Source organism: Myotis nattereri, assembly GCF_964212035.1.
Source record: "Myotis nattereri genome assembly, chromosome: 5".
NCBI classification, from domain to species: domain Eukaryota; kingdom Metazoa; phylum Chordata; class Mammalia; order Chiroptera; family Vespertilionidae; genus Myotis; species Myotis nattereri.
In genome coordinates this window covers 11,792,865-11,806,206 of record NC_138080.1, presented here as the reverse complement: position 1 = coordinate 11,806,206, position 13,342 = coordinate 11,792,865, and the positions used below count along the sequence as shown (strand labels likewise).

Genomic DNA, 13,342 nt, shown 5'->3' with positions numbered 1-13,342 from the left:
GTGACCTTCTGTATCTGCTCGGAATTGCTCGGCCAGTTTGTTCAGCTGTGTGTCGTGTCCCCACTTTACTCGCCAAGGAGTTGTCCTAGCTTCTTACGATCCCGCTTGAGCCTGAGTAATAGTCCATTAGATGGCTGTGCCACGTTGTGTTTATCCATTCACCTGTCAGGGGACACTTGGGTTGCTTCACTTGTTGGTATTGGAATAATGCTGCTGTGTGTGTGTATGGGTGTACAAATAACAGCAACTGTTAATTTTGGTAGAGTTTTAAACTTAGAGGAAAATTGTAAGAATACTAAAAAGAACTTTCCCACCTTATTCCCAGATTTACCAGTTGTTTATATTTTGCCTCATTTGCATTATCATTCTCTCTGTGTCTCCATCTGTCTCTCTTTCTCTCTGCATGATGTGGGGGTGGGGGGCAAAAGTAGGTTTCCAGTTGTGAGTACAGCATACACACAGTTAACAAGCTATTGTGATAATGTAATAATCATATCCTGTATGTCTTTTTCCATACCCACCACTGTGAACCTACTTTTGCCTACACTGTATATACACACATACACATAATATCGTAACTTTTTTGTTCCCTTCCAGATTATTTGGGTGGCCTGTTATAGTTATGCATTTTGTCTGTCTATTTTGTCTGTCCTCCAGGGGTAAATTCCTTCCTCGTGTACATGGCTTTCAAAGATCGCTTCCAGCTGACGGATTCCCAGGTAAGAAACGTGGGCTTTCCTGAGCAGATCACTGACATTCAGTACATTTAACCATGGCTGTGGTCTTGAAAGCTGCCTCGAGTGTATGCACATCCCTTAGCTTCAGGGGAAATGGCTGGTGGATCAAGTCCTGGCTCTCACTTCACCTTTAGGGAGGCTGTGAAACAGGACTGGTGTTCTACCCGGCTCTGCAGTCAGCATGCCGAGGGGCCGCGTGGCTGAGGGTGTGCGCAGAGCCTGGCGTCTCCTCTGAGCTTCTTACTCCCAGTTCACATCCTGTTCCGTTACTCTGCCTCTGCTAATTACCGGAGGTTTTGCTCTGTCCCCTGCGGGCCAGAAGCATGGCCCTCTGGGTCTGTAAAAACACCAGCTTGTAGAAGCCCCAAGGAAATGGGTGCCATTTCTGGCCCCTGTGGCCGTCGGGGACGGGGTTGTGCTGGTGAACAGGAAGCTGGAGGTCCCTGTCTCTGACCTCAACTCCCTCCTCAGATCTATGAAGTCCTGAGCGTGATCCGGGACATTGGTGCCATCGCCCAAGTCCACGCAGAGAACGGCGACATCATTGCGGAGGTACTGTGCCTTCCTCCCCATCATTTCTTTCTGCATGAGCCGCAGGGTGAGAGGCGGGCTTGAGAAGCGATGATATCTGTAGCTCAGCCCCAGGAGGAGAAGCAGAGGACCTGATGGAGCCATCCTGGGTGCTGTGCTCGCCTCACGCAGCGCGTGCCACGGGCGCCTCGTGGTGTGTTCCGTAGGACACACAGCCTGCTCCCTTTCCACAGACACGGGGATTCTCTCGGTGCTGGGATGCAGCTGTCTGTGTGGGGTGGCCCTGGACCCCCACGTGCAGACATTTTACCCTTAGCATCCCAGGGAGCAGCTGCGTGCATTCGGGAGGCTGCGATTGGCCTGTCATAGCTCAGGCAGGACTGGGAATCGGGTAGTGAGCCTTTCTCTTCATGGGGTCTTGGCATGAGGGCCAGGTGGTCAGCAGCGCCGTTTTTACATCTTGCCTGGGTAACTGCCCAGGCCCCTGGCAGTCAGAGCCACCTGCAGTCCCACACAGAGACACACACGTGCACGTGGACACACACAGCAATCCCTGACGGCCTGGCTTTCTTTAAACATTGCAGGAGCAGCAGCGGATCCTGGACCTGGGCATCACGGGCCCCGAGGGACACGTGCTGAGCCGGCCTGAGGAGGTGAGCACCTGCTGAATGCAGTGGAGGTCCTGCATGTCCCTGGGCTGCCAGAGCCGGCACACCTCCTGCCAGAGCCGGCACACCTCCTGCCAGAGCCGGCACACCTCCTGCCAGAGCCGGCACCTCCTGCCAGAGCCGGCACACCTCCTGCCAGAGCCGGCACCTCCTGCCTGCACAGCTGGGGCTTCTGCGAGGCTGTTTTGGCCGTGGACGTCTCAGGTTACCCGCGTGTCCACTCAGGCAAAGTGCGGGGGGAGACTGAGCAGTGTGGCTCGTTTAGCCTGAAGACGCCTTTCTCCGCTCGGATTCTCCAGCCCTTTCTGGGGGGACACAAAGCTTTTAATCAGCGTCCTGCAATCTGGGTTTCGTGGTTCAGATCTTGGGGCCTCTGGAATCTCACCAGTCACCAAGCATTAGTCACGGGGATCTAAAGCTCCTCTAAGTATCGAAAGCATTAGAGAGCTGTGTGTTTCCCATGGCAAGTCTGCCCAGGGTGACCAGCAGGGTGGGTAGGCCGAATTTTTCAAAGTAGGGGAGGGAAATGAAGAGCAGGGGCCCCGCTGGCACCAAGGCTGAGAGCTGCTGACTTGGATGGTGAGGCTTGTAAGTTACTGGGGGTGGGGTGCCCACATCGTCCCGTATGTGATGGAGAATCGGTTTCTCTAAAGTAGAATGTGTGGCCTTTCAGTCCTTCTCAGGAGTTGGCTCCTTAATGAAAGCTTCAAGGTCAGGTGTTTGAGGACCTGGCTCTGAGCAAAGGGAGTTCTGGGGAGTCTCCTGGAAATGAACAGACTTCCTCTTTACTGGAAATTAGATGGAAAAGGAATGGGTGCAGAGAAAGGCAGATAAAATCATCAGGAAACTGGATATTGGCATAAATTTGGTTTTTACCTCCAGAAACAGGTGGAGAGAAGCTTGACAAGAGGAGTATGAATGGGAGCAGGGCCCCCAAATCTCAGAACTTTAGAACTGGGGTGTTCCCGCTGAGTATGGGGGGTGTGCACGTGAGGGCCCCTGGGTGCCCCCCAGAATGAAAAGGGATTCTCAAGGGCTGAATCAAAGGTGCTGGTGTGCGTGGGGGGGGAGGCAGCATGGCACCCACAGCCTTTTTCTCTCAGGCGTGGGGAAGGAGTGAGGCTGGAAAGGCAGAAAGGATGTAAGGCAGAAAAGGTGAAGGTGGAAGCCACTTAGAATGTGAGTGCTTCTACTTCCTTGTTTTGCCCTTCCTACTGCAAACTCACAATCACACAAAAAGACACACACATAGATACAGACACACACACAGATACACACACAGACACAAAATTACACACAGACAGGTAGAGACGGACATAGTCACAGACACACAGATGCACACACACCAGGACACCTTCAGCACTGAGGACATTTTCCTCCCCACATGAAGGCGGAAGCTGTGGAATTTTCAGTATTGTATGCTCCTCTCCAGGCCGTGGGACAGAGGGCCTTTCCTAACCATCCAACCTGCCCAGGTGTGCTGAAAGCTGAAGGCGTGAGTCGGAGCCGTCACGAGGGTGAGAGAGGCTGCAGGGGACCTCTTTAGGCCCCTATATTAGCTGCGGGAACCCCGTGCCCTGACTGGCTGGTGGACAGGATTCGGGAGGAGAGAGGGAGACAGTAGCTGAGACCATCTCAGTAGCTGATGCTAAGAGCACCTGAGGCTAGACTGGTTTTATGCACAAGCATGCACACATACACATGGTCAGATACAAGTGCACACATGTACACACGCACACTCTTGTACACATGTACATACCCATTGACACGTTACAAAATACATAGGCACATTTACACACATATACACACATGCGTAGAGACGATCTCACTTGCACAGACACCCTGAAGATTCCTGTCCGTGGCTTTGTTTTCTCTTCACAGCTGGCCTCGGTGACCATTGTAGTCAAATTTCCTGGGATCAGCCTGTTGGGGAGGGAAGGCTGGCGTAGGCCACGGGGCCCTCAGCCCCGTCCTCCTTATGTTGGTTGGGCCTGCACTCGGTCCTACACAGCTTGGGGCGAGGTCTCTGAGCTGCGAGGCCCAGGAGAGGCACGGGAGGGCATGGCTCTCGTAGGGCTTTCTTTCCCTCAGAAGCCCCGCCAGAGACAGCATTTACTGGGTCCCCAGAGGCACCAGGCCCCGTCGTAACAGTTCACGTTTGGTGGTGGTTCTGTGGGAGACGCAAAGACCCTCCTTCACACAACTGCAGGGCGCCATTCATGCAGCCTGCACAGCGCTATCCAGGGAGCCCATGCGTGTCCCACTGCTTGTGTGCGGCACAGCCTTTGTGAGCTGCGTGTCTCTCACATAAAGACACCACGGTGGTGGGATGTTGTGGCTGCCCCGCGTCAGAGAGCGGAAGACGCAGTGTCTGCCTGCTCCCCAGCAACACCCTCCTGCTCTGCACCAACCCCCAGCCGTGCCTACGGAGCCCCAGCTCAGCCTCGAGCCAATGGCCCTTGTCACCAGGTGGTGACTCCTGGGCTGGGCTTAGGTACACAGTTTCCTCTCACCCCCATCCCACTGGCTGGCTGCAGAGCTGCTCTCACCCCGTCCCAACTACCTGTGCAGGTGGCAGGAAGGAGCTGGCCCTGAGAGAGCACGCCGCTCTCCCTGTTCCAGGAGGCTATTCCGGGAGCCCTGTGCTTGTTTAAATTGAGAGTCTTGGTGGGGCTTGCTTCCCCTTCTCCCTGCTGTCTGCTCTGTGTCCCCAGATCCCTGCAAACCCCAATCAGAACGCAAAGCCCGCCCTGGGTTCCCTGGACAGGCCGGAGCTACGGGAGGAGCGCTGTTCCGGTTGCCATTTTGACCACAAAATCAAGGCCATTGTCCTGGTTGGCACGGAGACGTCTCTTGTAGCAGCTGTTGCTTTGAGTGTTTCAGAGTCCACGGCAGTGGGGTGCGAAGGCTTTTTTGGGGGCTGGCAGAACGCTCCCACATGGGGAGCTCTTGACTCCTTGGGGCGACCTCATCTCCCGAGGGGCTGCTGTTGGGGGCTTTCTTCTGCCTGCTCTTCTCAGCGGGTTCAGAGGCCCTGCCCTCTGCCAGGCCCAGGACTCGTACTCCCTAAGGACAGCTGCCAGCACGTCCCACGCCTTCTCCCTCCGCTACTGGTGGCAATTTTCAGTTTGTCGCCAGGGGTCTGTTGTGCATTAAGCCCTACACGAGTGGTAAAATGTGGAGCCATTCTGAGGGGACTGAGCTTCATGCACAGTTCAGCTGGGGCAATGCTGCCCATCCATCGGACATAGCGGTTCAGAGCCTACGAGAATGTCGCCCCATAAGTCCGTGACCTGCGCTGGACGCCCAGAGCGGTCCCTGCCTCTGCTGCTCTCCCTGCCACCCAGGGCAGATGCCAGCACGGCTGGCCGTTTGCAGCAGGGAAGGTTGGAAGGGAGACGCAGAGAATGCAGAAATCTAGTATCCATCAAAGGTGTCCCAGAACGGAGTAGGACTGCGGCCCGTGGGGGCAGCGAGATGAAGGAGAACGTGACCCCTGTGAAAGGGAGGAAGAGGGAAAGACTGGCTCTGGGAAGAGAGTGGGGCTCGGAGGTGAGGGTGATGAAGAATTGCTTACTGAAAGGAACTTTCTAACGGCCTTTTGGGCTATGCAGATGGCTGGGGACTGAGCCATGAAGGGCATGCTGGCTCTGACCTGTGAGTCCTGGGGCTGGTGTGTGTATGAACACTGTTGTGTGTGCTGACACTGTGTCCTGGGGCTGGTGTGTGTATGAACACTGCTGTGTGTGCTGACACTGTGTCCTGGGGCTGGTGTGTGTATGAACACTGTTGTGTGTGCTGACACTGTGTCCTGGGACTGCTGTGTGTGTATTAACACTGCTGTGTGTGCTGACACTGTGTCCTGGGGCTGGTGTGTGTATGAACATTGTTGTGTGTGCCGACACTGTGTCCTGGGGCTGGTGTGTGTATGAACACTGTTGTGTGTGCCGACACTGTGTCCTGGGGCTGGTGTGTGTATGAACACTGCTGTGTGTGCTGACACTGTGTCCTGTGGATGGTGTGTGTATGAACACTGTTGTGTGTGCCGACACTGTGTCCTGGGGCTGGTGTATGTATTAACACTGCTGTGTGTGCTGACACTGTGTCCTGGGGCTGGTGTGTGTATGAACACTGCTGTGTGTGCTGACACTGTGTCCTGGGACTGCTGTGTGTGTATTAACACTGTTGTGTGTGCTGACACTGTGTCCTGGGGCTGGTGTGTGTATGAACACTGCTGTGTGTGCTGACACTGTGTCCTGGGGCTGGTGTGTGTATGAACACTGCTGTGTGTGCTGACACTGTGTCCTTCCTGGGGCTGGTGTGTGTATGAACACTGCTGTGTGTGCTGACACTGTGTCCTGGGGCTGGTGTATGTATTAACACTGCTGTGTGTGCTGACACTGTGTCCTGGGGCTGGTGTGTGTATGAACACTGTTGTGTGTGCTGACACTGTGTCCTGGGACTGCTGTGTGTGTATGAACACTGTTGTGTGTGCTGACACTGTGTCCTGGGACTGCTGTGTGTGTATTAACACTGTTGTGTGTGCTGACACTGTGTCCTGGGACTGCTGTGTGTGTATTAACACTGTTGTATGTGCTGACACTGTGTCCTGGGGCTGGTGTGTGTATGAACACTGTTGTGTGTGCTGACACTGTGTCCTGGGACTGCTGTGTGTGTATGAACACTGTTGTGTGTGCTGACACTGTGTCCTGGGGCTGGTGTGTGTATGAACACTGCTGTGTGTGCTGACACTGTGTCCTGTGGATGGTGTGTGTATGAACACTGCTGTGTGTGCTGACACTGTGTCCTGGGGCTGGTGTGTGTATGAACACTGCTGTGTGTGCTGACACTGTGTCCTGGGGCTGGTGTGTGTATGAACACTGCTGTGTGTGCTGACACTGTGTCCTGGGGCTGGTGTGTGTATGAACACTGTTGTGTGTGCTGACACTGTGTCCTGGGGCTGGTGTGTGTATGAACACTGCTGTGTGTGCTGACACTGTGTCCTGTGGATGGTGTGTGTATGAACACTGCTGTGTGTGCTGACACTGTGTCCTGGGGCTGGTGTGTGTATGAACACTGCTGTGTGTGCTGACACTGTGTCCTGGGGCTGGTGTGTGTATGAACACTGTTGTGTGTGCTGACACTGTGTCCTGGGGCTGGTGTGTGTATGAACACTGTTGTGTGTGCCGACACTGTGTCCTGGGGCTGGTGTATGTATTAACACTGCTGTGTGTGCTGACACTGTGTCCTGGGGCTGGTGTGTGTATGAACACTGTTGTGTGTGCTGACACTGTGTCCTGGGACTGCTGTGTGTGTATTAACACTGTTGTGTGTGCTGACACTGTGTCCTGGGGCTGGTGTGTGTATGAACACTGCTGTGTGTGCTGACACTGTGTCCTGGGGCTGGTGTGTGTATGAACACTGCTGTGTGTGCTGACACTGTGTCCTTCCTGGGGCTGGTGTGTGTATGAACACTGCTGTGTGTGCTGACACTGTGTCCTGGGGCTGGTGTATGTATTAACACTGCTGTGTGTGCTGACACTGTGTCCTGGGGCTGGTGTGTGTATGAACACTGTTGTGTGTGCTGACACTGTGTCCTGGGACTGCTGTGTGTGTATGAACACTGTTGTGTGTGCTGACACTGTGTCCTGGGACTGCTGTGTGTGTATTAACACTGTTGTGTGTGCTGACACTGTGTCCTGGGACTGCTGTGTGTGTATTAACACTGTTGTGTGTGCTGACACTGTGTCCTGGGGCTGGTGTGTGTATGAACACTGCTGTGTGTGCTGACACTGTGTCCTGGGACTGCTGTGTGTGTATGAACACTGTTGTGTGTGCTGACACTGTGTCCTGGGGCTGGTGTGTGTATGAACACTGCTGTGTGTGCTGACACTGTGTCCTGTGGATGGTGTGTGTATGAACACTGCTGTGTGTGCTGACACTGTGTCCTGGGGCTGGTGTGTGTATGAACACTGCTGTGTGTGCTGACATTGTGTCCTGGGGCTGGTGTGTGTATGAACACTGCTGTGTGTGCTGACACTGTGTCCTGGGGCTGGTGTGTGTATGAACACTGTTGTGTGTGCTGACACTGTGTCCTGGGGCTGGTGTGTGTATGAACACTGCTGTGTGTGCTGACACTGTGTCCTGTGGATGGTGTGTGTATGAACACTGCTGTGTGTGCTGACACTGTGTCCTGGGGCTGGTGTGTGTATGAACACTGCTGTGTGTGCTGACACTGTGTCCTGGGGCTGGTGTGTGTATGAACACTGTTGTGTGTGCTGACACTGTGTCCTGGGGCTGGTGTGTATTAACACTGTTGTGTGTGCTGACACTGTGTCCTGGGGCTGGTGTATGTATTAACACTGCTGTGTGTGCTGACACTGTGTCCTGGGGCTGGTGTGTGTATGAACACTGTTGTGTGTGCTGACACTGTGTCCTGGGACTGCTGTGTGTGTATTAACACTGTTGTGTGTGCTGACACTGTGTCCTGGGACTGCTGTGTGTGTATGAACACTGTTGTGTGTGCTGACACTGTGTCCTGGGACTGCTGTGTGTGTATTAACACTGTTGTGTGTGCTGACACTGTGTCCTGGGACTGCTGTGTGTGTATTAACACTGTTGTGTGTGCTGACACTGTGTCCTGGGACTGCTGTGTGTGCTGACACTGTGTCCTGGGACTGCTGTTTGTGCTGACACTGTGTCCTGGGACTGCTCTGTGTGCTGACACTGTGTTCCTATACAGTTTGCTTTTCTCTCTGTACCTAGGGATGTTGCATTTTTAAATTTTATTTTATTAATCCTCACCAGAGGATATATTCTCCATTATTTTTTTTTTTTTTAAGAGCGAGCAGATGGAAGGGAGGAGGAGGAGAGAGAGAAACAGCAATTGGTTGCCTCTCCCATGTGGCCTGACCAGGGCAGGGGATTGAACCTGCAACCCAGGTACATGTTCTTGACCAGGAATCAAACCTGAGGCCCTCTGGTATTCAGTCGATGCTCTAACCACTGAGCATGCTGGCCAAGGAGGCATGCTCATTTTTAAAATCAGAAAAAAAGGCTAGTGACCCCCCAATTTCTGAGAGCTCTATAATGAGACAATAGTTTTTAGTTCTAATTTTAATACTATTTTCATAATGTTTTAAAGCAATAGTATTTAAAGCAGAGCTCGGTGTGTGTGAGACAGTTTATGCTGCATGTCAGGCACACAGCTATACACATAGAAGGGTGAAATGTGGATTCTTTCATGGTTCTGGGTGCAGCCTGGGGACTTGTTTAAATGACCTTCTCTCTCCACGAGGTAATCTTGTAGTTTGGCCTCTGCCCTCATTCCAGGCCTGTGCAAGGGTCGGGGAGGTGGGGTCAGAACCTCACAGCGGATGAGCAAATCCCCACGGGACCCTGGGACCCGGATTCTCCAAACCAAAGCCAGGCTTCCTGGAAGCCAGTCCTCTTGGGCAGGGCCCTGATAAAACTGGCACTTTTGCTCCATTTACTCCCTAATTAGGATGATTACTCATTCCAGTGCACTCGGGACAGCCCAGTCCCCACCCATTGCTCCCTGCAGTTATGAATAGTGCCTCTGTTCACTTTCGAGTGTCTGAGTTGGGACAGTGAATTGGGAAGTCACTGGCACCCCCAGGAAGCGATGAGGATTCTAGGGGAGTCCTTTTTACTCTGCAAACATTTTTTTAAAAATACGCATTTTTAATGATTTCAGAGAGGAAGGGAGAGGGAGATAGAAACATCAATGATGAAAGAGAATCATTGATCAGCTACTTCCTGCACAACCCCTCTTACCCCCTTCCCACTAGGGATAGAACCCGCGGGGACCTGGGCATGTGACCAGGAATCGAACCATGACCTCCTGGTTCATAGGTCGATGTTCAACCAATGAGCCACACCATCTGGGCTACTCTGCAGACTTGTGAGGTGACCACAGAGATGGAGGACGTCTGTCCTGTGTGCTGCCTGAGCCAGAGGCACTTTGGTTGTAACTGGAGCCAAGGAGAAAGAGAGAGCTGATCGGTTAGCTATTCCAGGAATTAAAAACATTTGGATGTTTAATGAGCTTTTTCAAGAGCCATTTGGTTTGCCTTTAGATTTCTAGACATTTCTCTTCACATATCTGATGCCTGAAAGGCCAAATGTGAGTGTTGTCTTAGGTTATTAAATTAGATTACCAGTTAACGCAATTATAGAGCCTCAGCTCTTGGCCAAGCTCCTGTGGGGCTTGGTTAGCTCAGATGGTTCGGTTAGGAGTTCAGTCATTTCTTGTGAAGAAAATCACAGCTCTTTATGGAACAGCCTCGCTTTAACCATGAACATAGAAGGAAGCCAGTTATTTGTTCAATAAACATTTTCAAGCACTTGTTGTGCACTGGGCATTACGTTGGGAACGGCTGAGGATGGGCAATGGAGGCTTCAGAGAGCCGAGTAACGCCCGGCCCCTTGCCTCAAAGAGATCAAGCCGCAGCCTTTGGCCCAGAGTTGGGAGGGAGTAAAAGCCTTTCTGACACTGTTGTTTCACAGCTTCACTTGCTTTTTCAGTTGCCCTTTCTAAACGCATGGCTGATTCCTCTGTAAGATATAATTCGTTCTAAGTAGTCTTATCTGATCAGGTTTAGCAGTCATGGCATGGGGTCTTTGAATTTTCATCCATTGAAGCATCAGGTTTAAAGCATCACGTTATTAATTAGAGCAGCTCTTTCCCTGCTTGTGCTGAAGGTCGTACCAGCCTGTGGCTGGCCACGGCATGGTCCACACACAGAGGGACTTTGGTTTGCACAGATGCTGCCTGCTCCATCCCCAGGGCCCTGTGAGGCCTCATTGTCCCTTCGTCAGTGCTGGCTTCCTCTGTGAGCATCGTACAGAAGCCCAGCCCAAATGATCACATCAATGAGGGTCTTGACTCAAGACCACGCAGCTGGAATGAAGTACTAACATTGGGAGCAGTGTTTCTGTGCATGGTGGTCCTCAAATGTTAGTAAGCATTAAAACCACCTCGAGTCTCACTGCCAAGAGGTGCTGGCCCTGTGGGTGTGGGTGAGGCCCGAGAGCTGCACATCTCCCAGACTGCTGCTGGCTTTGCAGGCCTGCCCACCACACTCAGAACCCCTCAGAAGGGCCAGGAAGGGATGCTGCCCACTCCAGTCAACATGGAGTGACACTAGGCAGGTCACATCTGGCGTGCCACTCAGGGGAGAGTCTTGAGGACACAGTGGTCTCTTAGGAACTTAGCCTTTTTTGCAGGGTGGAGGGTGACGGTGGGCTTGTGGAGTGGGGACGGTTCTCACATTCAGATGCCTTTCTGTAGGTCGAGGCTGAAGCCGTGAATCGTTCGATTACCATCGCCAACCAGACCAACTGCCCCCTGTACATCACCAAAGTGATGAGCAAGAGCGCGGCTGAAGTCATCGCCCAGGCCCGGAAAAAGGGTAGGTGCCGCTGGCTGCCTGACTGCCGGCCGGTTTGGAAGCGAGCAGGGCTCCTTTTCCAGACCCTCATGCCAAGTGGTCCGCTTTCACCACGTGCCAGCATTAACCTAATTACAGCTGAGCAAGGCAGGAGCTCCAGTTTCTCCCCTGCTCCACCGCGCGGCCTTCAGCACCTGTTTAAAGCTGTGCACTGCACCAGTGGCAGGCACACTTCCCCCTGCCACCCCCTCCTCTGGGAAGGTTGGATTAATTCGATGCAGTCTAGATAAATGAGGCACGTACACGGATGGCATCACTTTCCATCCGCAGCTGCAGCACCCTTCTGGGCAACTTTCTGTTGCAAATGCATTTCCCCTTGTGGCCGGTAGTACTGCCCACTGGGTGAGAGAGCCTGAGGGGTGTGGGGCAGGGGCGTTGCCCTGGGCATGTCATGTCCAGGCCTTCTGGTGCCCAAGTCACTCCCTGTACATTATGTTGATATAGTCTGGGCTGAAGCTGGGAGGCCATCGAGAGTTATTGGAAACTAATTTACTAAGTGCAGCTTCCAGAGCTGTTCCGTGGGCACCTTATCCATTATGGATGCCACCGAGCCCGGCTGTAACCTGCCCTTGGCAGCGAGTTTGGATGCTCGCACCACGTGTTCCTGGCTTGGGAGGGTAGCTGCCCACACAGAGCCTGATCGCACGCGGTGGACACAGGTGGCTCTTGGCCTGACGTGAACATGGCTATCATAAGAGGGTCCTTCCTCTTTCCCTGCTTCCTTCCTTCCTTCCTCCCATTATGTTCCCACCCTTTGCCTCTCTGGATCTCTCCAGTCCCGTATTTCTCCATTTCTTTCATTTCTTGTTCTGTTACTCTCTCCATCTTTGTGTCTCCATTTCTCTCTTGATTTCTGCCCTGCTTTCTCCTGGTCTCGCATCTCTTCTTGGCCTCTCTTTCTCATTCTCCTTTCGCTTTACCTTTCTCTCTGCATTCCTCTTTCTCTGTTAATAAGGGGCAGTCTGACCTTGAGGCTTGGTTTCTAGTTCTCTGTGGGATGGGATCTGCATGGATAAGGAGGACTAGGATTTCTTCACTAATGGGTGACTTGGGGCAAGACTTAGATCAAACTGCTGAGTGGCCACGGAGTCAGCTGGTCCCAGGAGAGGGCGGCTTGCAGAAGGCCCTCCTTGGGGCGCTCCTGGGCCTCTGTCTCAGGCTCCAGATCAGATGGGGTGGCACTTTGTCCTCTTGCTGCAGCTCGTCCTCTCATGGCAGCTGGAAGGAATTGCCTTTTTGAAATAAAAGATTCACCTAAAATAACTTGGTCTGCTCAGAATGGGCTGTAAATTGTTTCTAGGAGACGTGGTAGATGGTGACTGTGAGCGACCCTCCCTCATGAGGGCCCTGTGTCACCCAGGCACCCGCCTCTAACATGCCAGCGCGTGTGGGAGTCAGCCTCAGCGCCCAGCGCGTCACAGCCGCTGCTCCCCCGCGGGCACCGTGTCTGAAAGGAGGAATTGGTTGGCAGCCTATTTCATTTGTTTTAATAACCACACTGTACTCAGATGACAATAAGAAACAAAAAGTTAAACATTTAATGTAATTTTAATATAATTAAACATTCAATTTAATATAATTTAACTACTGAGGCCTTCTTTTTGAACTCAGCCTGTGACTTGCACAGGAGGAGGGAGGAGGAGGGCCTCTCACCAGACCGGGTCTGGGCCAGCCCTGGCAGGTACGCTGGAGACCCTTCTCCTTTCTGTGCCTTAGTTTCCCCACTTGAAGATGTGGAGCTAGAGAATGTTGTTATACAAACAGTCCGGTTCTGATGCGCTGAGATTCGGTGCCCGAGCTGTCTCTCTGTTGTCTTTGTGACTTTGATCCTGTGTGAGTATTAGGGTGTGAGGGTGAAGAAGGGACTATGTAAGTCTGTTTGTTTTAGAACCTTCCAGGTGTGGGTCCCAGCTGTGTCCGCGTTGCGGTTCCC

General features: G+C 52.8%; 1 protein-coding gene across 2 annotated transcripts in view; it reads left to right on the top strand.

Moving 5' to 3' along the window:
* DPYSL2 (dihydropyrimidinase like 2) overlaps positions 1-13,342 on the top strand; it is a 105,664-nt gene that overhangs the window by 72,787 nt on the left and 19,535 nt on the right. For both annotated transcript variants that reach the window (XM_081093345.1, XM_081093346.1), the window contains exons 5-8: positions 658-719; positions 1,209-1,289; positions 1,853-1,921; positions 11,250-11,370. In XM_081093345.1, coding sequence (XP_080949471.1) covers positions 658-719; positions 1,209-1,289; positions 1,853-1,921; positions 11,250-11,370 — 333 coding nt within the window. The remainder of the gene's footprint in view (positions 1-657; positions 720-1,208; positions 1,290-1,852; positions 1,922-11,249; positions 11,371-13,342) is intronic.